This window comes from Pseudophryne corroboree, chromosome 4, assembly GCF_028390025.1.
Source record: "Pseudophryne corroboree isolate aPseCor3 chromosome 4, aPseCor3.hap2, whole genome shotgun sequence".
NCBI classification, from domain to species: domain Eukaryota; kingdom Metazoa; phylum Chordata; class Amphibia; order Anura; family Myobatrachidae; genus Pseudophryne; species Pseudophryne corroboree.
This window is the reverse complement of record NC_086447.1, coordinates 844,749,625-844,775,082: the sequence shown is the minus strand read 5'-3', so window position 1 is coordinate 844,775,082 and position 25,458 is coordinate 844,749,625. Positions and strand designations below refer to the sequence as shown.

Here is a 25,458-nt window from a genome sequence, read left to right as displayed (position 1 = left end):
GTGACTAACAGTGGTGGGCATGGCAGAGGCGTGTTAGTGTCAGAAGCTGAATTGAAAGCTGCAGTTCCACTGGCACCAATTGTCATTCCATTGCCATACCATGTACATTCTGAGCAACCGTAGGGTTTTTCTAATGTGAGTTGATGTGGCCAAGGTTAGATCCTTGGTGCGTTTTTGTGTGCACATCAGCGGATTCAAGCAACGGCTGCTGGACGTACAGTATCAACCAAAGAGGATGTGCCACAAGTGCATAGGGTGCATCACATGTAGTTTAATACTGACAGATGGACATATAAAACTCATGAGTAGAATGTTCATTTTAATGTGTCCTGTACTTGCAAATTTGTAATTTATGTCCTGATATGCCCTTGCTCCATGTATTACATTGGCAAAACTTTTAAAGAGAGGTTGCTTTGTATAGATTAGCCATCTTCTCTGGAGACAATAATCAGCCTGTTGCTGGACATTTTGTCAATTCAACTCATGCATTGTCCATGGTTCGTTGAAAAATTATAGATTGTGTTTCCTCAATGAAGACAAGTTGGGATCGATCTAAGCTGTTATTACTACTCGAGGCAAAATAGATCTTTAGTCTGGATACCGTATTTCTACAGGAGCTCAGCGAAGCACTGGTAGCCCATATTTCCTTTGTAGTGCATGGCTGTTATTCCATGTAATTCTGTTCATCGTGTTGGCTAGCCGGTGTTATTAGAAGGTGGTTTGTAGGTTTCTATCCCTCCTGATGCTGCATTTTACTGCTATACCCTAGATTGTTTGGACTGTTGGCTGATTCCATTTTATTAATTGTTTTTTTTGTTATTTCATTTTATTTGTCAGTTTGCCGGGTAATATCCTTACAGTATGAATATTTATTTGGTCAAATAGGTTTATATGCAGTTTATATAAACTATCCCATAAATAATTTATATACTATTTTGCAGAGTTTTGCAACAGTTTACTAGTTACAGTACTGCATCTGTTACTTATCTGTACATATTGGGCGGTCTGATATTGGCCCTCATTCCGAGTTGATCGCTTGCTGACGATTTTCGCAGCGCAGCGATCAGGTAAAAAAACGGCAAAACTGCGCATGCGTACGGGCTGCAGTGCGCACGCGCGATGTACTTTCACACAAAACTATGCAGTTTTACACAAGGTCTAGCGACTCTTTTTCGTCGCTCTGTTGATCGGTGAGTGATTGACAGGAAGTGGGTGTTTCTGGGCAGAAACTGACCGTTTTCAGGGAGTGTGCTGAAAAACGCAGGCGTGTCAGATAAAAACGCAGGAGTGGCTGGAGAAACGGGGGAGTGGCTGGCCAAACGCAGGGCGTGTTTGTGACGTCAAACCAGGAACTAAACAGTCTGAATTGATCGTAAGGTAGGAGTAAGTATCGAGCTGCTCAGAAACTGCACTATTTTTTTTTGTAGCAGAGCTGCGATCCTTTCGGTCGCACTTCTGCTAAGCTAAGATACACTCCCAGAGGGCGGCGGCTTAGCGTTTTCACTGCTGCTAAAAACAGCTAGCGAGCAATCAACTCGGAATGAGGGCCATTGTACTATGGTGTGTGGTATATTCTGTCATCATTCATCATGACTTGAAAGTGTCAACATGGTTGTAATATCAATATGCAGCATGTCGACATCTTAGCATGTTGACATTGACTGTGTTTATATTAATTATCATGTATGACGCTGCTGAAAAGTTGACATGATTAGAATGTCAACAAAATGTTCCTTGTGGTCTAGTGACAACTTATCTGGAACGGCATGTCCAGAGGCTCCAATAGTGTCTTCCAGGTTCGGCAGTGGGGTCAGGATAACTTCTGACGGATCCTGCGCCACTTCCGGTGGAAGGTATGACTAATCCTAACCCTTCCCCAAGTCCGTAGCCCTAATTTCTTCTCCCATATCCTAACTCTTACACTCCCCATAGTGCCTAGAAATAGCCCTCCCCTCCTGTAGCCTAACCTTAACCCTCCCTCTAGTGCAGTGGTCACCATCCCTGGTCCTCGAGAGCTACCAACAGCACATTTTCCAGCTCACCTAGCAGGTGCATAGGTGTAGTCATTACTAACTGACACATTTTAAAAGATCCACAGTTGAAGCTAATTACTTCACTTGCAATTATGTGAGGACACCTGGAAAACGAGAACTGTGATACTAAGTACAGTCCAGTGGTGCTGCCGTATAAGTCCAGTGGAACTGCCATATAAGTCCAGTGGTACTGCCGTATAAGTCCAGTGATACTGCCATATAAGTCCAGTGGTACTGCCATATAAGTCCAGTCCAGTGGTACTGCCATATAAGTCCAGTGATACTGCCATATAAGTCCAGTGGTACTGCCGCATAAGTCCAGTCCCTTGGTACTGCCGTATAAGTCCACTGATACTGCCGTATAAGTCAAGTGTTACTGCCATATAAGTCCAGGGTACTGCCGTATAAGTCCAGTGGTACTGCCGTATAAGTCCAGGGGTACTGCCGTATAAGTCCAGGGGTACTGCCGTATAAGTCCAGGGGTACTGCCGTATAAGTCCAGGGGTACTGCCGTATAAGTCCAGTGATACTGCCATATAAGTCCAGTGATACTGCCATATAAGTCCAGTCCCTTGGTACTGCCGTATAAGTCCAGTGGTACTGCCGTATAAGTCCAGTGAAACTGCCGTATAAGTCCAGTGTTACGGCCATATAAGTCCAGTATAATGGTACTGCAGTATAAGTCCAGTGGTACTGCTGTATAAGTCATGAGGTACTGCCGTATAAGTCCTGGGGTACTGCCGTATAAATCCAGTGGTGCTGCCATATAAGTCCAGGGGTACTGCCGTATAAGTCCAGGGGTACTGCTGTATAAGTCCAAAGGTACTGCTGTATAAGTCCAGTGGTACTGCCGTATAAGCCCAGTCCAGTGGTGCTGCGCATAAGTCCAGTGGTGCTGTCCTGTGTTGTATATTATTTACTCCAAATAAAGGGGTTAGTAATATTTAATCCAAATTATTTTTACAGGGTTTGCCCTGTGTGGTGTAGGGATACGCTCTCCTGTGCCGCATATTTTTAACTCCAGAAAAATAATGGAGAACAAAAATTTGGAGGATAAAATAGGGAAAGATCTGCCGCTGCTGTTGTTGCTGCTGGGAGTCGATGATCATCCCAGAGGGGAAGTCGGAAGACCACTTGTACTACTTCAACTGTGCAATTGACTGTCCAACAGTCTTTTGTGTGGAAGATGAAATATGAGAGCAGTCATCCTGTTGCAAAGCACATAACTGAGGCCTTGACAGCTATGTTGGTGTTAGACGTGCGTCCGGTATCCGCCATCAGTGCAGTGGGATTTAGACAATTGATGGAGGTAGTGTGTCCCCGGTTCCAAATTCCATCTAGATTCCACTTCACTAGGTAAGCGATTCCCGGACTGTACGTGGACATTAAGAAAAGTGTCCTCAGTGTCCCGAAAAATGCGGTTGTACCCAGTGTCCACTTAACCATGGACATGCGGACAAGTGGAGCAGGGTAAACTAAGGACTACATGACTGTGACAGCCCACTGGGTAGATGTATTGCCTCCCACAGCAACAACAGCAGCGGAACCAGTATCAGCATCTCACAAACGCCAGCTCGTTCCTAGGCAGGCTATGCTGTGTATCACGGGTTTCCGTAAGAGGCACACCACTGACAACCTCTTATGGAAACTGAGGTACATCATCGCACAATGGCTTACCCCACTTAGACTCTCCTGGGGATTTGTGATTTTGGACAACACCACCAATATTGTGCGTGCATTACATCTGGGCAAATTCCAGCACATCCCATGTTTTGCACATACAATTAATTTGGAGGTGCAGAATCTTTTGAAAAATGACAGGGGCGTGCAGAAGATGCTGTTGGTGGCCCAAAAAATTGCGGGCCACTCTCGACATTCAACCACTGCGTGTCACTCCTAGATGGGCCAGGTGTTTGTGCTGCACACTTGTGTTGCTCAGCTTAGCCATCCAGCTACCTCGGTGCACCTCTTTTTCTTCTTTGCATGATGTGCTGTTTGGGGCCTATTTTTTTTTAAATCTGCCACCCTGTCTGCCACTGCAGTGCCACTCCTAGATGGGCCAGGTGTTTGTGCTGCACGCTTGTGTCACTTAGCAAAGTCATCCAGCTACTTCATTGCGCCTCTTTTTCTTTTTTGCACTATGTACTCTTTGGGGCCTAGTTTTTAAAAGTGCCATCCTGGCTGCCACTGCTGTGCCACTCCTAGATGGGCCAGGTGTTTGTGCCGCCCACTTGGGTCACTTAGCTTAGTCATCCAGCGACCTCTGTGCACCTCTTTTTCTTCTTTGCACTATGTGCTCTTTGGGGTCGAGTTTTTAAAAGTGCCATCCTGTCTGCCACTGCAGTGCCACTCCTGGATGGGCCAGGTGTTTGTGCCACCCACTTGTGTAGCTTAGCTTAGTCATCCAGCGACCTTGGTGCAACATTTTGGCCTAAAAACAATATTGTGAGATGTTCAGATTTAGACTGGAAATGAGTGTAAATTAATGTTATTGAGGTTAATAATACCGTAGGATCAAAATTACCCGCAAATTCTGTGATTTTAGCTGTTTTTATGTGTTTTTTTCCAAAAATCATCCAGATCCAAAACCAAAATATAGATAGATAGACAGACAGACAGACACATGCAAGCCATGGGCAGTTAACAATGGCAGTTTTAACTTTTCAGGTACTGACGGATACTAATGGTGTTTGTTTTTATCACAGAACTGAACGTTACCCTGCTGTGGAGAAATATTTAAAATAACAAAAACATTAAATTACAGCAGTGTAAATTGGTTCTTTAAAATACCTGAAGGAACGGTTTGATTTTGTATTGTTTCAGTGAGGCTTTTATTGAAGACAATGATAAACAGCAGAGCCCACAACAGCACATTAGCTCGATTCTGTGCCGGAGAGAATCTCATGCATATTTAATAGAGACCACACACATATTCTGGTAAAGCTCATTCCCGAGCACAGGGACAGCATCTCATACATCTGCTAGCTCATTAGAAGACCTGGATCCTGATAGTTTATCATCACAGGCAAAGTTTTGCTTTTCCTTACTAGTTATTATCAGTTGTATTATGCAAAACGTTTGGATGCTCTTTTCTTATTAGAAACAAAAAGCCAGCATACTGTAGGGTCCTAAAGCTGTTAGACACTCATGTTGTTGACCCATAGCATTCAATGGAAAACTGTTTCCCTGTCACAGCTTAAATTGTAGCAGTGCAGCTGCAGGTAACATTATATGGACAGGATAGCTGAAAAAGGCAATGTTCTCTGTAGGGTAGATGTATCAAACCTTGGAGAAGGATAAAATACCAACCAATCATTTTACAAACACAACCTGTAAAATGGTAGTTAGAAGTTGCTTGGTTAGTTCTTTATCTTTCTCAAAGGCTTGATACTGTACATCTCCTCCTATATAGCATTCTTCACTGTATTCTTTTCTGACATAATATGATCGCTGACTTTGTTAAGCCAATGTTTTTTTAATGCACAAGTCTCTGTACAATGAGCCCAATTCAGACCTGATCGCTGTTGTGCAAATTCGCCACCGCAATGCGCAGGCACGAAGCCAAATAGCGTCAGAATGGTGTGAAAATTTTGATCGCGCAGCGTACACAGGCCGCTAGACAGAAAGCGGGCGTTTGGGGGTGGTAACAGCCGTTTTTCTGGTAGTGTCAGGAAATATGCAGGTGTTCCCAAGCGTTTTCTGGATGGGTGACGTCGGTTCCGGCCCCGATCAGCCTGATTCTATAATACTGTAGGAGTAAGTCCTGGGCTACGCACAGACTGCACAGACTGGAAAAATGATTTGATGCTGAGTGAGTTGTGAACGGATTTGCAGCTGGCCGCTGTCTGGTAATGTTTTCGCACGGTGCCAATAACTTACCTCCCAACATTTCATTTCACTAAAGAGGGACACTTCAGTTATGTGCGCGCGTATCGTAGCACACGCGACCGTGGCAAAAGGGGGCGTGGTCTATTCAAAAGGGGAGTGACTTTGCGGCGGTGCCGCAATCGCTGGTCACGCCCCCCATTTTTCGCCACTAAGGGGGCATGTCCAGCGCTCTGTCTCCATTGCTAGGCAGAGCAGTGATTGACAGGTGCCTCCCAACTGCCCCTTCCCCACCGCGGGACACTGCGGCCCGCGGGTGGGACAGACCCCAAAAAACGGGACTGTCCCGCGAAAATCGGGACAGTTCAGAGGTATGCCAATACTATTTGAACCCTTTTCAGATGTAACATTGTCAAGCTATATGTACTTACTGTGCAAACTGAATGCCTCACTTTTTCTTAAAAGCATTGAATAGGGATGTACTGGGAATGTAAACTGACCCTGGGGAATTCAATTATAAAAGTGACTTTATGGAAGTGGAAGCAAAATAATTGCAGGCAGGCCCAACCTGAATTAGGCAAGGTAAAATCAATTTTCTCTAGTACTGTGAAAGAAAAATATAAATGACATTGGGGGTCATTCTGACCCGATCACTAGCTGAAGTTTATCGCAGCGCAGCGATCGGGTCGGAACTGCGCATTCGCCAGCGCCGCAGTGCGCCGGTGCATGCCGGACGGCCGAAAGCCGGCGTTCCCTAGCGATCGCCTCTGCCTGATTGACAGGCAGAGGCAGTCACTGGGCAGGAGGGGGCAGCATGGCTGCGTTTGGCCGCCGTTTTGGGGGCGCGGTCCTGCCAACACAGGCGTGGCCGGACCGTTTGGGGGGCGGGCCGCAGCGGCTGTGTGACGTCACATGCAGCCACTGCGACCAGGGGCAGCGACGAGCAACTCCCGACCAGCTGCAGGAGCTGCGCTGGCCTGGACTTACTCAACAAGTACAAAAGCATCGCCGCTGTGCAATGCTTTTGTACTTGTGCGGGGGGGGGGGGGGGATGGGGCGGACAGACATGCGGTGCGGGATAGCCCTGTGCTGGGCGTCCCCCCGCATGTCAGGGAACATGATCGTAGCTGTGCTACACTTAGCACAGCTACGATCAACTCGGAATGACCCCCTTTGCCTCTGTCTACCTGTACCCAAAACTTAGAGCACTGCAGTGACAAACCATACAGAGCATTATAATTAGAGATGTGCGGTGGGCACTTTTCGTGGGTTTTGGTTTTGGATCTGGATGATTTTGAAAAAAAACCCATAAAAACAGTTAAAATCACAGGATTTGTTGGTAATTTTAATCCTATGGTATTAATAACCTCAATAACATTCATTTCCACTCATTTCTATTCTGAACACCTCACACCTCACAATATTGGTTTTAGGCCAAAAGGTTGCACCGAGGTCGCTGAATGACTAAGCTAAGCAACCCAAGTGGGCAGCACAAACACCTGGCCCATGTAGGAGTGGCACTGCAGTGGCAGGCAGGATGGCAGTTTTAAAAACTAGACCCCAAAGAGCACATAATGCAAAGAAGATAAAAAGGTGCACCGAAGTCGCTGAATGACTAAGCTAAGCGAACCAAGTGGGCAACACAAACACCTGGCCCATCTAGGAGTGGCACTGCAGTGGCAGACATGATGGCAGTTTTAAAAACTAGGCCCCAAAGAGCACATAATGCAAAGAAGAAAAAGCAGGACAATGAGGTAACTGGATAACTAAGCTAAGCGACACAAGTGTGCGGCACAAACACCTGGCCCATCTAGGAGTGGCACTGCAGTGGCAGACAGGATGTCAGTTTTAAAAACTAGGCCCCAAAGAGCACATAATGCAAAGAAGAAAAAGAGGTGCAATCAGGTAGCTGGATGACTAAGCTAAGCGACACAAGTGGGCGGCACAAACACCTGGCCAATCTAGGAGTGGCACTGCAGTGGCAGCCAGGATGGCACTTTTAAAAACTAGGCCCAAAGACCACATAATGCAAAGAAGAAAAAGAGGTGCAACGAGGTCGCTGGATGACTAAGCTAAGTTAAGTGACAGGGCCAGTGTAATGTTATTAAGACAGCAGCACCCCTGTATTTCACAGCATACAGGAGCAGTGTGCTTTTAATTTTTAACTGCGCCCAAACTTTTATAGAAGACAGGGCCATTTAATGTTATTAAGACATCAGCACCAATATATTTCAAAGCATAAAGGAGCAGTGTGCTTTTAATTTGTAAGAACTGTACCCAAATTTTTATAGCAGACAGGGCCAATGTAATGTTGTTAAGACATCAGCACCCCTATATTTCACAGCATACAGGAGCAGTGTGCTTTTAATTTGGGTGCAGTTCTTACAAATTAAAAGCACACTGCTCCTATATGCTGTGAAATATGGGGTTGCTGATGTCTTAAGAGCGTTACACTGGCCCTGTCTGCTATAAAAGTTTGGGTGCAGTTAAAAATTAAAAGCACACTGCTCCTGTATGCTGTGAAATATAGGGTTGCTGATGTCTTAATAATATTACACTGGTCCTGTCTGCTATAAAAGTTTGGGTGCAGTTAACAATGAAAAGCACACTGCTCCTGTATGCTGGGAAATAATAAGAATTTACTCACCGGGAATTCTATTTCTCGTAGTCCGTAGTGGATGCTGGGTACTCCGTAAGGACCATGGGGAATAGACGGGCTCCGCAGGAGACTGGGCACTCTTAAAAGAAAGATTAGGTACTATATCTGGTGTGCACTGGCTCCTCCCTCTATGCCCCTCCTCCAGACCTCAGTTAGGGAAACTGTGCCCTGAAGAGCTGACATTACTAGGAAAGGATTTGGAATCCAGGGTAAGACTCATACCAGCCACACCAATCACACTGTACAACTTGTGATAACTATACCCAGTTAACAGTATGAACAACAACTGAGCCTCAGTCAACAGATGGCTCATAACAATAACCCTTTAGTTAAGCAATAACTATATACATGTATTGCAGAGAGTCCGCACTTTGGGACGGGCTCCCAGCATCCACTACGGACTACAAGAAATAGAATTACCGGTGAGTAAATTCTTATTTTTTCTGAAGTCCTAGTGGATGCTGGGTACTCCGTAAGGACCATGTGGATAATACCAAAGCTCCCAAACGGGCAGGAGAGTGCGGATGACTCTGCAGCACCGAATGAGCAAACTCAAGGTCCTCCTCAGCCAGGGTATCAAACTTGTAGAATTTTGCAAAAGTGTTTGAACCCGACCAAGTAGCAGCTCGGCAAAGTTGTAAAGCCGAGACCCCTCGGGCAGCCGCCCAAGAAGAGCCCACCTTCCTCGTGGAATGGGCTTTTACTGATTTAGGATGCGGCAGTCCAGCCGCAGAATGCGCAAGCTGAATCGTGCTACAGATCCAGCGAGCAATAGTCTGCTTTGAAGCAGGAGCACCCAGCTTGTTGGGTGCATGCAGGATAAATAGCGAGTCAGTTTTTCTGACTCCAGCCGTCCTGGAAACGTAGATTTTCAGGGCCCGGACTACGTCCAGCAACTTGGAATCCTCCAAGTCCCGAGTAGCCGCAGGCACCACAATAGGTTGGTTCAAATGAAACGCTGACACCACCTTTGGGAGAAATTGTGGACGAGTCCTCAATTCTGCCCTGTCCATATGGAAAATCAGATATGGGCTTTTACATGACAAAGCCGCCAATTCTGACACACGCCTAGCTGAGGCCAAGGCCAACAGCATGACTACTTTCCACGTGAGATACTTCAACTCCACGGTCTTAAGTGGCTCAAACCAATGTGATTTCAGGAAATCCAACACAACGTTGAGATCCCAAGGTGCCACTGGAGGCACAAAAGGGGGCTGAATATGCAGCACTCCCTTAACAAACGTCTGAACTTCAGGCAGTGAAGCCAGTTCTTTTTGAAAGAAAATAGACAGGGCCGAAATCTGGACTTTAATGGATTCCAATTTTAGGCCCATAGTCACTCCTGACTGTAGGAAGTGCAGAAATCGACCAAGCTGGAATTCCTCTGTTGGGGCCTTCCTGGCCTCACACCAAGCAACATATTTTCGCCATATGCGGTGATAATGTTTTGCTGTCACATCCTTCCTAGCTTTTATCAGCGTAGGAATCACTTCACCTGGAATGCCCTTTTCCGTTAGGATCCGGCGTTCAACCGCCATGCCGTCAAACGCAGCCGCGGTAAGTCTTGGAACAGACAGGGCCCCTGCTGCAGCAGGTCCTGTCGGAGCGGCAGAGGCCATGGGTCCTCTGAGATCACTTCTTGTAGTTCTGGGTACCAAGTTCTTCTTGGCCAATCCGGAACAATGAGTATAGTTCTTACTCCTCTCTTTCTTATTATCCTCAGTACCTTGGGTATGAGAGGAAGAGGAGGGAACACATAAACCGACTGGTACACCCACGGTGTCACCAGGGCGTCCACAGCTATCGCCTGAGGGTCCCTTGACCTGGCGCAATATCTTTTTAGCTTTTTGTTGAGGCGGGACGCCATCATGTCTACCTGTGGCCGTTCCCAACGATTTACAATCAGCGTGAAGACTTCTGGATGAAGTCCCCACTCTCCCGGGTGGAGGTCGTGCCTGCTGAGGAAGTCTGCTTTCCAGTTGTCCACTCCCGGAATGAACACTGCTGACAGTGCTAGCATGTGATTCTCCGCCCATCGAAGAATCCTTGTGGCTTCTGCCATTGCCATCCTGCTTCTTGTGCCGCCCTGGCGGTTTACATGGGCGACTGCCGTGATGTTGTCTGACTGAATCAGCACCGGTTGGTTTTGAAGCAGGGGTTCTGCTTGACTCAGGGCGTTGTAAATGGCCCTTAGTTCCAGAATATTTATGTGAAGGGAAGTCTCCTGACTTGACCACTGTCCTTGGAAGTTCCTTCCCTGAGTGACTGCCCCCCAACCTCGGAGGCTTGCATCCGTGGTCACCAGGACCCAGTCCTGTATGCCGAATCTGCGGCCCTCGAGAAGATGAGCACTCTGCAGCCACCACAGCAGAGACACCCTGGCCCTCGGGGACAGGGTGATCAGCCGATGCATCTGAAGATGCGATCCGGACCACTTGTCTAACAGATCCCACTGAAAGATCCTTGCATGGAACCTGCCGAAGGGAATTGCTTCGTAAGAAGCTACCATCTTTCCCAGGACTCGCGTGCAGTGATGCACCGACACCTGTTTTGGTTTCAGGAGGTCCCTGACCAGAGATGACAATTCCTGGGCCTTCTCCACCGGGAGAAACACCTTCTTCTGTTCTGTGTCCAGAATCAGGCCCAAGAACAGCAGACGCGTCACAGGAATCAGCTGCGACTTTGGGATATTCAGAATCCAGCCGTGCTGTTGCAGCACTTCCCGAGATAGTGCTACGTTGACCAACAACTGCTCCTTGGACCTCGCCTTTATAAGGAGATAGTCCAAGTACGGGATAATTATAACTCCCTTCTTCCGAAGGAGTATCATCATTTCGGCCATTACCTTGGTAAATACCCTCGGTGCCGTGGACAGACCAAACGGCAACGTCTGGAATTGGTAATGACAGTCCTGTACCACAAACCTGAGGTACTCCTGGTGAGGTGGGTAAATGGGGACATGCAGATAAGCGTCCTTGATGTCCAGCGACACCATAAAATCCCCCTCTTCCAGGCTTGCAATAACCGCCCTGAGCGATTCCATTTTGAACTTGAACGTCCTTACATAAGTGTTCAAGGATTTTAAATTTAGAATGGGTCTCACCGAACCGTCTGGTTTCGTTACCACAAACATTGTGGAATAGTAACCCCGTCCCTGTTGAAGGAGGGGAACCTTGATTATCACCTGCTGAAGGCACAGCTTGTGAATAGCCGCCAGTACTACCTCCCTTTACCTGGGAGCCGCTGGCAAGGCTGATTTGAGGTAACGACGAGGGGGAGTCGCCTCGAATTCCAGCTTGTATCCCTGAGATACCACTTGTAGAACCCAGAGATCCACCTGTGAGCGAACCCACTGGTCGCTGAAGTTCCGGAGAAGCGCTCCCACCGCACCTGGCTCCACCTGTGGAGCCCCAGCGTCATGCGGTAGACTTAGTGGAAGCAGGGGAGGATTTTTGTTCATGGGAACTGGCTGTCTGGTGCAGCTTTTTTCCTCTACCCCTGCCTCTGGGCAGAAAGGATGCGCCTCTGACCCGCTTGCCTTTCTGAGGCCGAAAGGACTGTACTTGATAATACGGTGCTTTCTTAGGCTGTGAGGGAACCTGAAGTAAAAAAGTCGACTTCCCAGCTGTTGCTGTGGATACGAGGTCCGAGAGACCGTCCCCAAACAATTCCTCACCCTTATAAGGCAAAACCTCCATGTGTCTTTTAGAATCAGCATCACCTGTCCACTGCCGAGTCCATAATACTCTCCTGGCAGAAATGGACATTGCATTAATTCTAGATGCCAGCCGGCAAATGTCCCTCTATGCATCCCTCATATACAAGACGACGTCCTTTATATGCTCTATGGTTAGCAAAATAGCATCCCTGTCGAGGGTATCAATGTTGTCTGACAGGGTATCAGACCATGCTGCTGCAGCACTACACATCCATGCCGAAGCAATAGCAGGTCTCAGTATAGTACCTGAGTGTGTATATACAGACTTCAGGATAGCCTCCTGCTTTCTATCTGCAGGCTCCTTTAGGGCGGCCGTATCCTGAGACGGCAGTGCCACCCTTTTAGATAATTGTATGAGCGCCTTGTCCACCCTAGGGGATGTCTCCCAGCGTAACCTATCCGTTGGCGGGAAAGGGTACGCCATCAGTAACCTCTTAGAAATCACTAGTTTCTTATCCGGGGAACACCACGCTTCTTCACACAATTCATTTAATTCATCAGATGGGGGAAAAGTCACTGGCTGCTTTTTCTCCCCAAACATAATACCCTTTTTAGTGGTAGCCGGGTTAATGTCAGAAATGTGCAACACATTTTTTTATTGCCATAATCATGCATCGGATGGCCCTTGTGGACTGTACATTTGTCTCATCCTCGTCTACACTGGAGTCAGACTCCGTGTCGACATCTGTGTCTGCCATCTGAGCTAGCAGGCGTTTTTGAGCCCCTGATGGCCTCTGAGACGCCTGGGCAGGTGCGGGCTGAGATGCCGGCTGTCCCAAGGCTGTTACGTCATCGAACCTTTTATGTAAAGAGTTGACACTGTCGGTTAATACCTTCCACATATCCATCCACTCCGGTGTCGGCCCCATAGGGGGCGACATCACACTTATCGGCTCCTGCTCCGCCTCCACGTAGCCCTTCTCATCAAACATGTCGACACAGCCGTACCGACACACCGCACACACACAGGGAATGCTCTGACTGAGGACAGGACCCCACAAAGTCCTTTGGGGAGATAGAGAGAGAGTATGCCAGCACACACCACAGCGCTATATAACACAGGGATTTTCACTATACTGAGTTATTTTTCCCAATAGCTGCTTATTAACACAAATTGCGCCTAAATTTATGTGCCCCCCCCTCTCTTTTTTACCCTTGTTGTACTGGATACTGCAGGGGAGAGCCTGGGGAGCGTCCTTCCAGCGGCGCTGTGAAGAGAAAATGGCGCTGGCTGTGCTGAGGAAGATAGCCCGCCCCCTCAGCGGCGGGCTTCTCCCGCGTTTTATAATGTTAATGGCGAGGGTTTTTGCACATATACAGTGTTATACACTGTATTATGTGCTATTTGTGCCAAAAAGGTAAACTAATTGCTGCCCAGGGCGCCCCCCAGCGCCCTGCACCCAACAGTGACCGGAGTGTAAGGTGTGCTATGGGAGCTACCTTAATGAAGACAGGAGTCTTCAGCCGCCGTTTTTCATCTTTATCTTCCGTCTTCTGGCTCTGCAAGGGGGACGGCGGCGCGGCTCCGGGAACGGACGATCGAGGTCGGGCCCTGTGTTCGATCCCTCTGGAGCTAATGGTGTCCAGTAGCCTTAGAAGCACAAGCTAGCTGCAAGCAGGTAGGTTTGCTTCTCTCCCCTCAGTCCCTCGTAGCAGTGAGTCTGTTGCCAGCAGATCTCACTGAAAATAAAAAACCTAACAAATACTTTCTTTTCTAGTGAGCTCAGGAGAGCCCACTAGGTGCATCCAGCTCTGGCCGGGCACAGATTCTAACTGAGGTCTGGAGGAGGGGCATAGAGGGAGGAGCCAGTGCACACCAGATATAGTACCTAATCTTTCTTTTAAGAGTGCCCAGTCTCCTGCGGAGCCCGTCTATTCCCCATGGTCCTTACGGAGTACCCAGCATCCACTAGGACGTCAGAGAAATAGGGGTGCTGATGTCTTAATAACATTAAACTGGCCCTGTCTGCTATAACAATTTGGGTGCAGTTCTTACAAATTTTATTTACATTTTTAATTTTTAACTGCACCCAAACTTTTATAGCAGACATGGCCAGTGTTATGTTATTAAGACATCAGCACCCCTATATTTCACAGCATGCAGAAGCAGTGTGGTTCCAATTTGTAAGAACTGCACCCAAATTTTTATAGCAGATAGGGCCAGTGAAATATGATTAAGATATCAGCACCCCTATATTTCACAGCATACTGGAACAGTGTGCTTTTAATTTTTAACTGCACCCAAACTTTTATAGCAGACAGGGCCATTTAATGTTATTAAGACATCAGCACCCCTATATTTCAAAGCATACAGGAGCAGTGTGCATTTAATTTGTAAGAACTGCACCCAAATTTTTATAGCAGACAGGGCCAGTGTAAGGTTATTAAGACATCAGCACCCCTATATTTCACAGCATACAGGAGCAGTGTGCTTTTAATTTGTAAGAACTGCACCCAAATTAAAAGCACTCTGCTCCTGTATGCTGTGAAATATAGGGGTGCTGATGTCTTAGTAACATTAAATGGCCTTATCTGCTATAAAAATTTGGGTGCAGGTCTTACAAATTAAAAGCACACTGCTCCTGTATGCTGTGAAATATAGGGGTGCTGATGTCTTAATAACATTACACTGGCCCTGTCTGCTATAACAATTTGGGTGCAGTTCATACAAATTTTATTTTAATTTAAATTTTTTACTGCACCCAAACTTTTATAGCAGACAGGGCCAGTGTAATGTTATTAAGACATCAGCACCCCTATATTTCACAGCATGCATATAGGAGCAGTGCGCTTTTAATTTTTAACTACACCCAAACATTTGTAGCAGACAGGGCCAGTGTAATGTTATTAAGACATCAGCACCCCTATATTTCACAGCATACAGGAGCAGTGTGCTTTTAATTCGTAAGAGCTGCATCCAAACTTTTATAGCAGACAGGGCCAGTGTAATGTTATTAAGACATCAGCACCCCTATATTTCAGAGTCCCTTGCCCCCTGTACAACACAGTGACAGCCAGGACAGCAACACACATGTACAGCTGCAGCACCCGGCAGTAACATCAGTGACAGCCAGGACAGCAGGGACAGCCAGGACAGCACCCTTAACACAGCACAGATACACCACAGTGACTGCAGCAGCACCCCAACAGAGCACACACTAATCCCACGCCACCACCCACAGAGAGACAGATGTCTGTCTCCCTCACTCTCCAAGGAGCCTATTTATCACCATCCGCATCCAGGATGAGGATGACAGGTGATAAAATTGCCCCAACTCACACTGCGATAATTGATTACATCGCAGGGATGTATCAATTATCGCATGCAGGAACAGAGCTTGCAGTCAATCTCTGTCTCTGCGATGCCTCTTCGCAGCATCATTGGGGTATTTTTCGTAAAAAATACCCCGATGTCCTGCTGCGCATGCGCCACCCCCGCCGACATCGCCACTACCGCCGCCGGATGGTTGAACCCCCCCATCGCAACTACCCCCGCGTGCTGCGGACTCCCCTAGAAGATCAATATACTCACCCGTCCAGGGAGCCGGTCCACGCTGCTTCAGGAGGCTACCAGGCTCCAGGTCCTTCTCCTGCGCTGTGACCCCCAGTGCTGTAAAGTGCTCTGCCGTTTTTGCAGCGTCACTTTACTGCACCGGGGTCACAGCGCAGCATATGGGGGCACCCGGCGCCCGGCAGCGCTCAGCGGAGCATGTTTTTTTTTTTTTTTTTTACTTTTTATTTTTTACACACATAGCTCATCACTCTGCCGGGTCCCCGCTCAGCTTTCTCTGCTTTACATGACCATATTGTGCCAATGACAGACTACTTTTACTGGTATAGTATTAATCATTATATAATCAAGAATGTCACTAATTCCCAGTGTTCTGTTCTGTAGTCTTCAACGTTGATTTTTTTTTCTTGTGGGAAGGAAATGAAATGTATTCATGGGACTGAGGAATGTAAAACATTTCAATTAATCCTTTGAATAAGCAGTCATGTTATTTGTGGATGAATAATACGAAAAATGTAATATCCTGATATTTCTCATTGTTATATCAAAAGTGGATTTGTTTTTTTTACATGTAAACCTCCCCCACCTGTCAAGGTATAGGTTACCGAATAAATGGTTGATCACTACTTGTGCCTCCACCCAAGCTACGTATTTAGGCTTGCCTGGGTAAGCCTTTTTTTTCTAACAATGTGTAATAATTGTATATCTATCTGCCTTATATACCTAGGTGAATACTTTACAATATATTATTGTACCTGTTCTTCTCTCTGTATCTCCAGGATCGCCGGACATAATTTCATATCGCAACACATATGGTAAGTAAAATTAAGTGTGTTTTATTACAACTAAGATATTTAAAGATTAAAGGCAAAAACATTCTGTCAAGCACAATAAAGGAAATACATTTTCTATCCCCATCCACTGTCTCCCTATAACACCTATACAAGTTATTTTGCATGCAATACAAAAAATTGGTAATGTTAATGTTGGAGTGACCCGGGTACTCATGAAAAAAATAAGTGCAATGTCTGGGCCCTTAATTCCGTGTACACTGGCATATAACTTGTTTGGCATCCAATTTTATATGAGCGGCAAGCCTCTACTTTCCTCTCTGTTGGGTGTAGTTCCTTTTTTTCTCTTTTATAGCAGAATATACTTTACTCTGGGTGTCATACGGAAATTAACCCCATCGGGTACTAAATCATAGAATGAGCAGCTTGTGCAGTGTTATGTTCATCTCATTAAAAGGTAGCAGGCATTGTATGTGATTCAGTCTGCAAGAGATATCCTATACTCTGCTACAATTGTATCCTTTCTTGGGGAAAAACTATTTGTTATAGTAGCTGTTGTCCTGTAACTGTATCTTTCTCAACTGCAGAAGCTGTTAGGTCTCAATTACTTGACACACTGCAAAGTAATGTCCTTGCCAAATCTCTTTTGGTAACTTTAAAACTATATTTATATATATATTTATCCTTGCGCTTGTTCCTCAACTCGGCTAATTGAGACTTTACATACAGCTATCTTCTGTGGTACTTAGAACTGTCCAACAATATATCTTTATATATATTTAAATAGTTCTCCCTGGCTGATGTATAAGTGTTCCTTCGTGAAAATAACAGTTCCACCTCTAACTATAACAGGGTGAAATAGTCAATCTCCTGTCCAGTCTATAAATGCCTTATGGCAGTATCCTATATTAGTACCAAGGGCTGGCAGCGTTTGGCTCAATATTTACTTCAGCCACCATATACGGCAAACCGCTGGTTGATTCAAGCTGTTTTATATTACATGAGCTAGTGAGGTGTAGCGGTGTGGTGCTCTGCATAGTCTCACTTACAGCTTGTAGGCTCTGCGCTGCCTTCTCCCCCTGACTCCTCCCTAGGGAAGGACGGTCGCTGCTGGGCTGGCCCCTTTCTGCAGGTGGCGAATCAGGAGTCTGCGGGGATAGCTTCCTCTCGGTTACTATGGAAGCGCTGCCCTCCGCCCTTCCATCTGACCAGCCGCCTCTCCAGTCTGCCTCCGCCCGGCCAGCTGTCCCCTCCACCGCCGAGCCTGCACCAGGTACTCAGGGGGTAAGCAGTGCTGGGGGGAATCTCTTCCCACCACCTCCGCTCCCAGCCGCCGCTCAGCTCTGCCCTGTATTGGACGCGCTACTCGGTCTCCAGGCGCTGCCTCACAGCTCTCACGGCAGCTCTGGGGACCCGAGTGCACTCACGAACAGGGGGAACAGCAGTCTGCCACACCGCCGGCGGGGAGCTCTATTTATTCTCCCCAGACCTCCGGCTCGTGAGTCCCCCTTCCCGCCATAGCCGCGCGATCTCCCCTAACCGCCGCCAATCAATACCTGTCTATCCCCACGCTCGCGGGCAGCCTTCTATCCCCGGCTCGTGGACCTGCTTTTCCCGCCCTGCAGGGTATTACTCCAGCAGCGCGTGGACCCTATAGGGACCCCATCTGCATCTCTTTGGTACACTGCAGGCTATTGCTGGACACACCAGATCTATACTATTACCGCATGACAGAATATAATGCCAAACCTACACACTATATCACTTTGACTATATACATTTAATAAATACAGTACAGATATTTATCTCATCAAAATCCCTCTATACACATATATACTTATAATTTATTATATATATATTATTATATTACATACATATATTTATTATAACATTTCCCATAACACAATAAATATATATATATATATATGACCCAAACATTTATTATACTATCAATAAATATATTCATGTAATGCTAAACTATGGGTAGTAAATATTATTCAGGTTACACTCTCCCCCTGGTGATCTGAATATGTATCCATCCCAATTAATCAGATCACCAAATATCCTCTCCTTTTCTATACCCGAAATAAGGCCAAGCAAGTACTATATTCGGATTAATGAGTTGAGGTAAGTATGCAGGTTTACCTAATTCTGGATAGGTTAATATTAATGGAGGTTTCCGTTCCCTGGATGGCCTATAATTATGCACTATATCCTCATCAGTCTCCGAGATCCTACTGTCCAGGCAAGAATCCCTAGTTTTGTTAACATCAGTATCACCTATACTACCTTCTGCTGTGAATTCTTTCTCAGATTCCAATCCACCATCCTCATCATTAATATTGACTGACATATTACAATCATTTTCGGGGACACTCTCATTAAACCCATTGGGCGTGGTACTATCGGACAACCAGGGAACAGAGCTATCAGGATCTTTATTATAATAGAAATATCCTGGGCCACATTCCCTGTTCTCAGTATCCTCATTAGGACATTCTGAGATTTCTGGGGATTGGCATTGTCCTTGAGAAGATCTTAACATACTACCATTTCTCCAATTAGATCTTAAATGTGAATCATCTGCAACTTCTTCAGGGAAACGAAGATTTTGTGCTATAGGCAAAAGATGCTGGCGGTGGTATGTAAGAATGGGTCCCTCCCCCGACTCTGACCTTAGTTTATAAACGGGTATGTTGGGTAATTGGTCTATTACCACATATGGATTAGACCTCCATCGATAAGCTAATTTTTGTCGTCGGGGACGTCCTAGTTGCTGTATTAGCACTCGATCCCCTATTCTTAAAACATTTTCTTTTACTTGCAGATCATATCTAATCTTATTCTTAGCTCCGGCCTTTCTAGAAGCTTCCTGCGCTAATTTATGTGCATTTCTAAGTTCTTTTCGTAATTTAATTATATATTGGGAATGAGTTTGTCCATTAGCATCCCGGGAGGGAAGACTTAATGAAACATCTATGGGCAGTCGGGCTTCCCGCCCAAACATCAATTCATATGGGGAGTACCCAGTGGATTCATTCTTGGTGCAGTTATAGGCATGAACCAAATGACATATTTTCCTATTCCATTGAGTTCTGCCCCTTGGATCCAGTGTACCCATTATATTGAGCAATGTACGATTAAAACGTTCCGGCTGTGGGTTACCCTGCGGATGATAAGGAGTAGTTCTAGATTTCTTAATCCCACAGCACATACAAAGTTCATGAATAATTTTTCCTTCAAAATCACGCCCCTGGTCGGAGTGTAATCTAGTGGGTAAGCCATAGTGGACAAAGAACCTTTCCCATAGAGTTTTAGCTACAGTAATGGCCTTCTGATCAGGGGTAACATAAGCCTGAGCGTAACGGGTGAAGTGATCCGTCACTACAAGAATGTTACATTCTTTCCCTGGTGATGTTTCTAATGATAAATAGTCAATACATACTAGATCCATTGGGCCATTGCTATTTAGAGTCATAAGAGGAGAAGACTTGGTGGGAAGAGACTTCCTCAAAACACAACTGCCACAGGTTTTACAGTAATTCTCAATATCCTTTTCCATAAATGGCCAGTAAAAACGGTCATTTATCAATCCTGCTGTTTTATCCACCCCGAGATGACCATGCTGATCATGTAATGACTTTAAAATAGTTTCCCTATAGCATTGTGGAACAACCATTTGAAACTTCATATTTCCATTTGGCTTAACCAATTTACGGTATAGTATACCATTTTTCACTACCAATTGCTTTATATGCCTCAACAACAACTTAGATGCAGGCGTCATAGAGCTTACATCACAGTCAGCACAACCAGACTCAAGACAGAGTATAACAACAGAAATATCGGAATCACTCCGTTGATCTATGCGGATTTTTTCATGACCTATGTGGGGTAAGTCTCCTAACTCTAATTGGCTTAACCAACAGTAAGCCAGGGGTAATGCCTTGTCAGAGGCTCCAAGGGCACTGATGCGTTCTCCAAGTTCTGCCCCTACGCACTGTATGTTAAAGCACAATCCCTTTAGGGTGGTTGCCGGAACTTCAATCCAATCTGACCTATCTGATTCCCTCTCAATTCTTGTTAATCTAGATAAAGCATCAGCATCTATATTATTGATGCCTGGGCGATATTTAATTTTAAAATCATAGATAGACAGTGCAGATAACCACCTGTGCCCGGTGGCATCTAATTTAGCAGTGGTCAACACATATGTCAGTGGGTTATTATCGGTGAACACCTCAAAGCTTGCCCCATATAAGTACTCATGAAATCTATCAGATACAGCCCATTTAAGAGCAAGGAATTCCAGTTTGTGTACGGGATATCTCCTTTCACTATTGGACAGTCCTCTACTGATATAAGATATAGGTCGTAATTTTTCTTCATGAGGTTGGTACAACACTGCTCCTAGACCATCAAATGACGCATCCACATGTATCACATAGGGCATTGTGGGATCAGCATATGCCAAAACAGGGGCATTAGTAAGACTCCATTTTAATTTGAGAAAGGCCTCTTCACACTTGCTCGTCCATCTATCCCCAAATTCTTCAGACGGTTTAAAATAGCCCTTATTTTTACATGATTTGTCCAATGAGGTTTTACCAATAGGTGGATACCCCCTAGTCAATTCAGTAAGTGGACGACATATTGCAGAATAATAGGGCACAAAACGGCGGTAATACCCACAAAACCCCAGGAAAGATCTTAACTCCTTCAGCCTTGTGGGTCTGGGCCACCTGTTCACAGCCTCCACTTTAGTGGGGTCAGTGGAAATTCCATGTCGGCTCACCACATGTCCCAAATAAGTAACAGAGGGCTGACAAAGCTTACATTTATCTATAGAAAGCTTTAGTCCCTTTGTTAGTAACCTGTCAAGTACTTTAAGCAAACGATGGTTATGTTCCTGCAAAGAGGACCCAAATACAATGATATCATCAAGGTAGACTAATACCTCACGATAGTTCATATCACCCACCGTTTGTTCCATGGTCCGCTGGAAGGTAGCCGGTGCACCCTTAATACCTTGAGGCATCTTCAAAAATTCAAAGAAGCCTAAAGGGCAGATAAATGCAGTTTTCTCTCTGTCATGTGGGCTCATGGGTATTTGGTAATACCCACTCCGTAGATCCAGCACGGTGAACCACTGACTCCCTTGCAGACAGTCCAATGCCTCCTCTATCCGAGGAACAGTGTATTGATCTCGCACTGTGCGGTGGTTAAGAGTCCGGTAATCAATACACATTCTGATATTGCCATTCTTTTTACGAGCCACTACAATAGGAGAGGCATATGGACTCTCTGAATGTTGAATAACTTCAATTTCCAGCAAAGTTTTAAGATGCTGCCTAACATCCTCAAAATCCGCAGGAGCAAGACGGCGTTACCTCTCCCTGAAGGGAGTCTCATCATTTAGCTTAATACAGTGTTCCACACCTGCAGCTTTTCCCAAATCCCATTCCCCAAGAGAAAAAACGCGCTGCCGTTTCACCAATTCTTTACATATGGTATCTCGTTCTACCAACCCTATGTCACTCCCCTGGAAACATGGAATAAAATCATCCAAAGACATACCCTGAGCCAAAGAGGACTCCTTGTGCCCATAATCTCCTTCAGGGGAGTTCATATGGTGAATCAACATATTAACATCAGTGACTTCCCTATTCATTTTTAAACACCAATCACTGAGGACTTTAAATAAGTGAGCATTAGTTCCCACAATCACCGGCATCACAGTCTTATCTCCTGGGGACTCTGGGCATACTAGAGCAATGAGAGGTAAGGGTTCTGACACACCCATGAATTCCTCTGGAAACTCTATGTTAACTAGTACATAACCCAAATATGGGTATTTCTGGTCGCTTAGCCCCCAAATTACCAATCCTTCCAAGGGCATAATAGGAACGTTAGAGAGATAGTGTCTATACCAGTGCTCAAATATAATGGACACCTGAGATCCACTGTCTAATAAAACAGGACAGGGATGTCCATTCAACTTAACGACCACGCGTGGAGCCGGTCCTATCATACCATCAGGGATTGAACTACTCCACTGGGCACTCCCCATTGAATTTGCATCTAATTTCTGGGAGACGGCGAGGGGCCCGCCAGCCTCCCACTGTCGTTTCCCTGAATGGAAACATTATCTGACTGACCATTATTTCCCACTTCAGAAGTACCCCAGCCTAAGGGACAGTTCACAGCCCTATGCCCTAGCTGTCCACATCGGAAACACCCTCTTGATGTAAAATCTCCACTTCTTCTAAAATTTCCCCTACCGTTGTTAATTCCTCTAATAGAATTACGGGAAGCTACATTGGAAGGTGCCATCCGTTGATTTAGAGCCAAAATAAGCTGGTCCATTTTTTTATTTTGTTCCTCTACCAAAGTAAGTAATTTGTCATCCCTTGATCCTTGAGTCTCACAGGAGGGTACTACTACTTTTACAGCTTTGGAATGGGTCTTTTCCCTATTGGCTATTAAAGCTTCCTCCTGAGTAATTTCCTTAATTAAATCATTAAGGGTGGGGCTTCCTAATAACAGAGCTGTACACCGTAAACGCTGAGCCACAGGGTCAGTTGTTAAAGCTCCTCTAATTACTTGTTTCAACCTACTACTGTTAACCTCCGCCGGAGATAATCCTCCTTTATCTATAATTTTATGGATTATTTTATCCAATCTATACACATACTGTGACAACTTCTCTCCTGTATCTTGATAAGTATGGTTGAATCTAGCAACCAAGTCACCTACATCTTCCAATGTCCCATAGGTGTATTCCAATGCCTGGAAGTAATCAGCCACTGTGGCCTCAGGATTACTTTTCCTAGTGGCCTGAATGATTCCCATAGCGGGTCCCCTTAAGCTTTCTACAATCCTTTGTTTTTTTATATGATCAGGACAATGCCACTCCTCAGACTGCTGTATAGCTGCCTCCCTCCATGCGTCATACGGTTCCTCTCCAGTAGGTACAGGAAGCATTCCTGAGAAAATCCTTAATCGCCTATAACTACCCTCATAATGCCATCTTTCTAATTGATGTACTACTTTATCAGCTATAACTTCTAACTGATTCCCTAACTTTTCCTCCGTACCCTGTGATGGACTACCTTCTCCCACAGCTACATCAGGATCTCGTCTAACCGGAAAAGACATATCACCCACAATTAATGGTTCCGCAGCTCTTTCACTGCCTTCCTTTTCAGGCCATATAATTTTCCATCTGCGTTCAGGGTTAGATCTCACAGCCACCACCTTAGGTAACAATTCAGACTCCAAGTCTTGACTAGTAGTTATTAATACAGCACACAACTCTCCTTTTTCCTTGAATTGCTTATCAGAAATCTTTGGTTGTTTTATCCCAAAAAGAAATAACATCTCGGTCATAATTGTTCCATCAGTGATGTCTGTGAGATCCCCACACAATACAAAACTCCTTTCAGGAGTCACTCCCTTCCTTGTGCACCAATCAAATGCTTCACTACTAGTATATTGATTCATTTTGGCTACTGTGCTTCCCTTACTCCTGAATATTTTATAAAATGTATCTCACGCGGTGCCTCCAAATGTAACCCTCCCCCACCTGGCAAGGTATAGGTTACCGAATAAATGGTTGATCACTACTTGTGCCTCCACCCAAGCTACGTATTTAGGCTTGCCTGGGTAAGCCTTTTTTTTTCTAACAATGTGTAATAATTGTATATCTATCTGCCTTATATACCTAGGTGAATACTTTACAATATATTATTGTACCTGTTCTTCTCTCTGTATCTCCAGGATCGCCGGACATAATTTCATATCGCAACACATATGGTAAGTAAAATTAAGTGTGTTTTATTACAACTAAGATATTTAAAGATTAAAGGCAAAAACATTCTGTCAAGCACAATAAAGGAAATACATTTTCTATCCCCATCCACTGTCTCCCTGTAACACCTATACAAGTTATTTTGCATGCAATACAAAAAATTGGTAATGTTAATGTTGGAGTGACCCGGGTACTCATGAAAAAAATAAGTGCAATGTCTGGGCCCTTAATTCAGTGTACACTGGCATATAACTTGTTTGGCATCCAATTTTATATGAGCGGCAAGCCTCTACTTTCCTCTCTGTTGGGTGTAGTTCCTTTTTTTCTCTTTTATAGCAGAATATACTTTACTCTGGGTGTCATACGGAAATTAACCCCATCGGGTACTAAATCATAGAATGAGCAGCTTGTGCAGTGTTATGTTCATCTCATTAAAAGGTAGCAGGCATTGTATGTGATTCAGTCTGCAAGAGATATCCTATACTCTGCTACAATTGTATCCTTTCTTGGGGAAAAACTATTTGTTATAGTAGCTGTTGTCCTGTAACTGTATCTTTCTCAACTGCGGAAGCTGTTAGGTCTCAATTACTTGACACACTGCAAAGTAATGTCCTTGCCAAATCTCTTTTGGTAACTTTAAAACTATATTTATATATATATTTATCCTTGCGCTTGTTCCTCAACTCGGCTAATTGAGACTTTACATACAGCTATCTTCTGTGGTACTTAGAACTGTCCAACAATATATCTTTATATATATTTAAATAGTTCTCCCTGGCTGATGTATAAGTGTTCCTTCGTGAAAATAACAGTTCCACCTCTAACTATAACAGGGTGAAATAGTCAATCTCCTGTCCAGTCTATAAATGCCTTATGGCAGTATCCTATATTAGTACCAAGGGCTGGCAGCGTTTGGCTCAATATTTACTTCAGCCACCATATACGGCAAACCGCTGGTTGATTCAAGCTGTTTTATATTACATGAGCTAGTGAGGTGTAGCGGTGTGGTGCTCTGCATAGTCTCACTTACAGCTTGTAGGCTCTGCGCTGCCTTCTCCCCCTGACTCCTCCCTAGGGAAGGACGGTCGCTGCTGGGCTGGCCCCTTTCTGC

General features: G+C 45.3%; 1 protein-coding gene across 1 annotated transcript; it reads right to left on the bottom strand.

Annotated features, from left to right (window-relative positions):
* Positions 1-22,618: 22,618 nt before the first annotated feature.
* On the bottom strand, positions 22,619-24,040 carry LOC134911009 (paraneoplastic antigen Ma1 homolog). Its single transcript, XM_063919401.1, has one exon. The coding sequence runs from the start codon at positions 24,038-24,040 to the stop codon at positions 22,619-22,621; it is 1,422 nt and encodes a 473-aa protein (XP_063775471.1).
* Positions 24,041-25,458: the final 1,418 nt, after the last annotated feature.

Excerpts from the sequence above, each read along its gene's own strand:
- LOC134911009 (XM_063919401.1), bottom strand. The coding sequence starts at position 24,040 with ATGAATCAATATACTAGTAGTGAAGCATTTGATTGGTGCACAAGGAAG.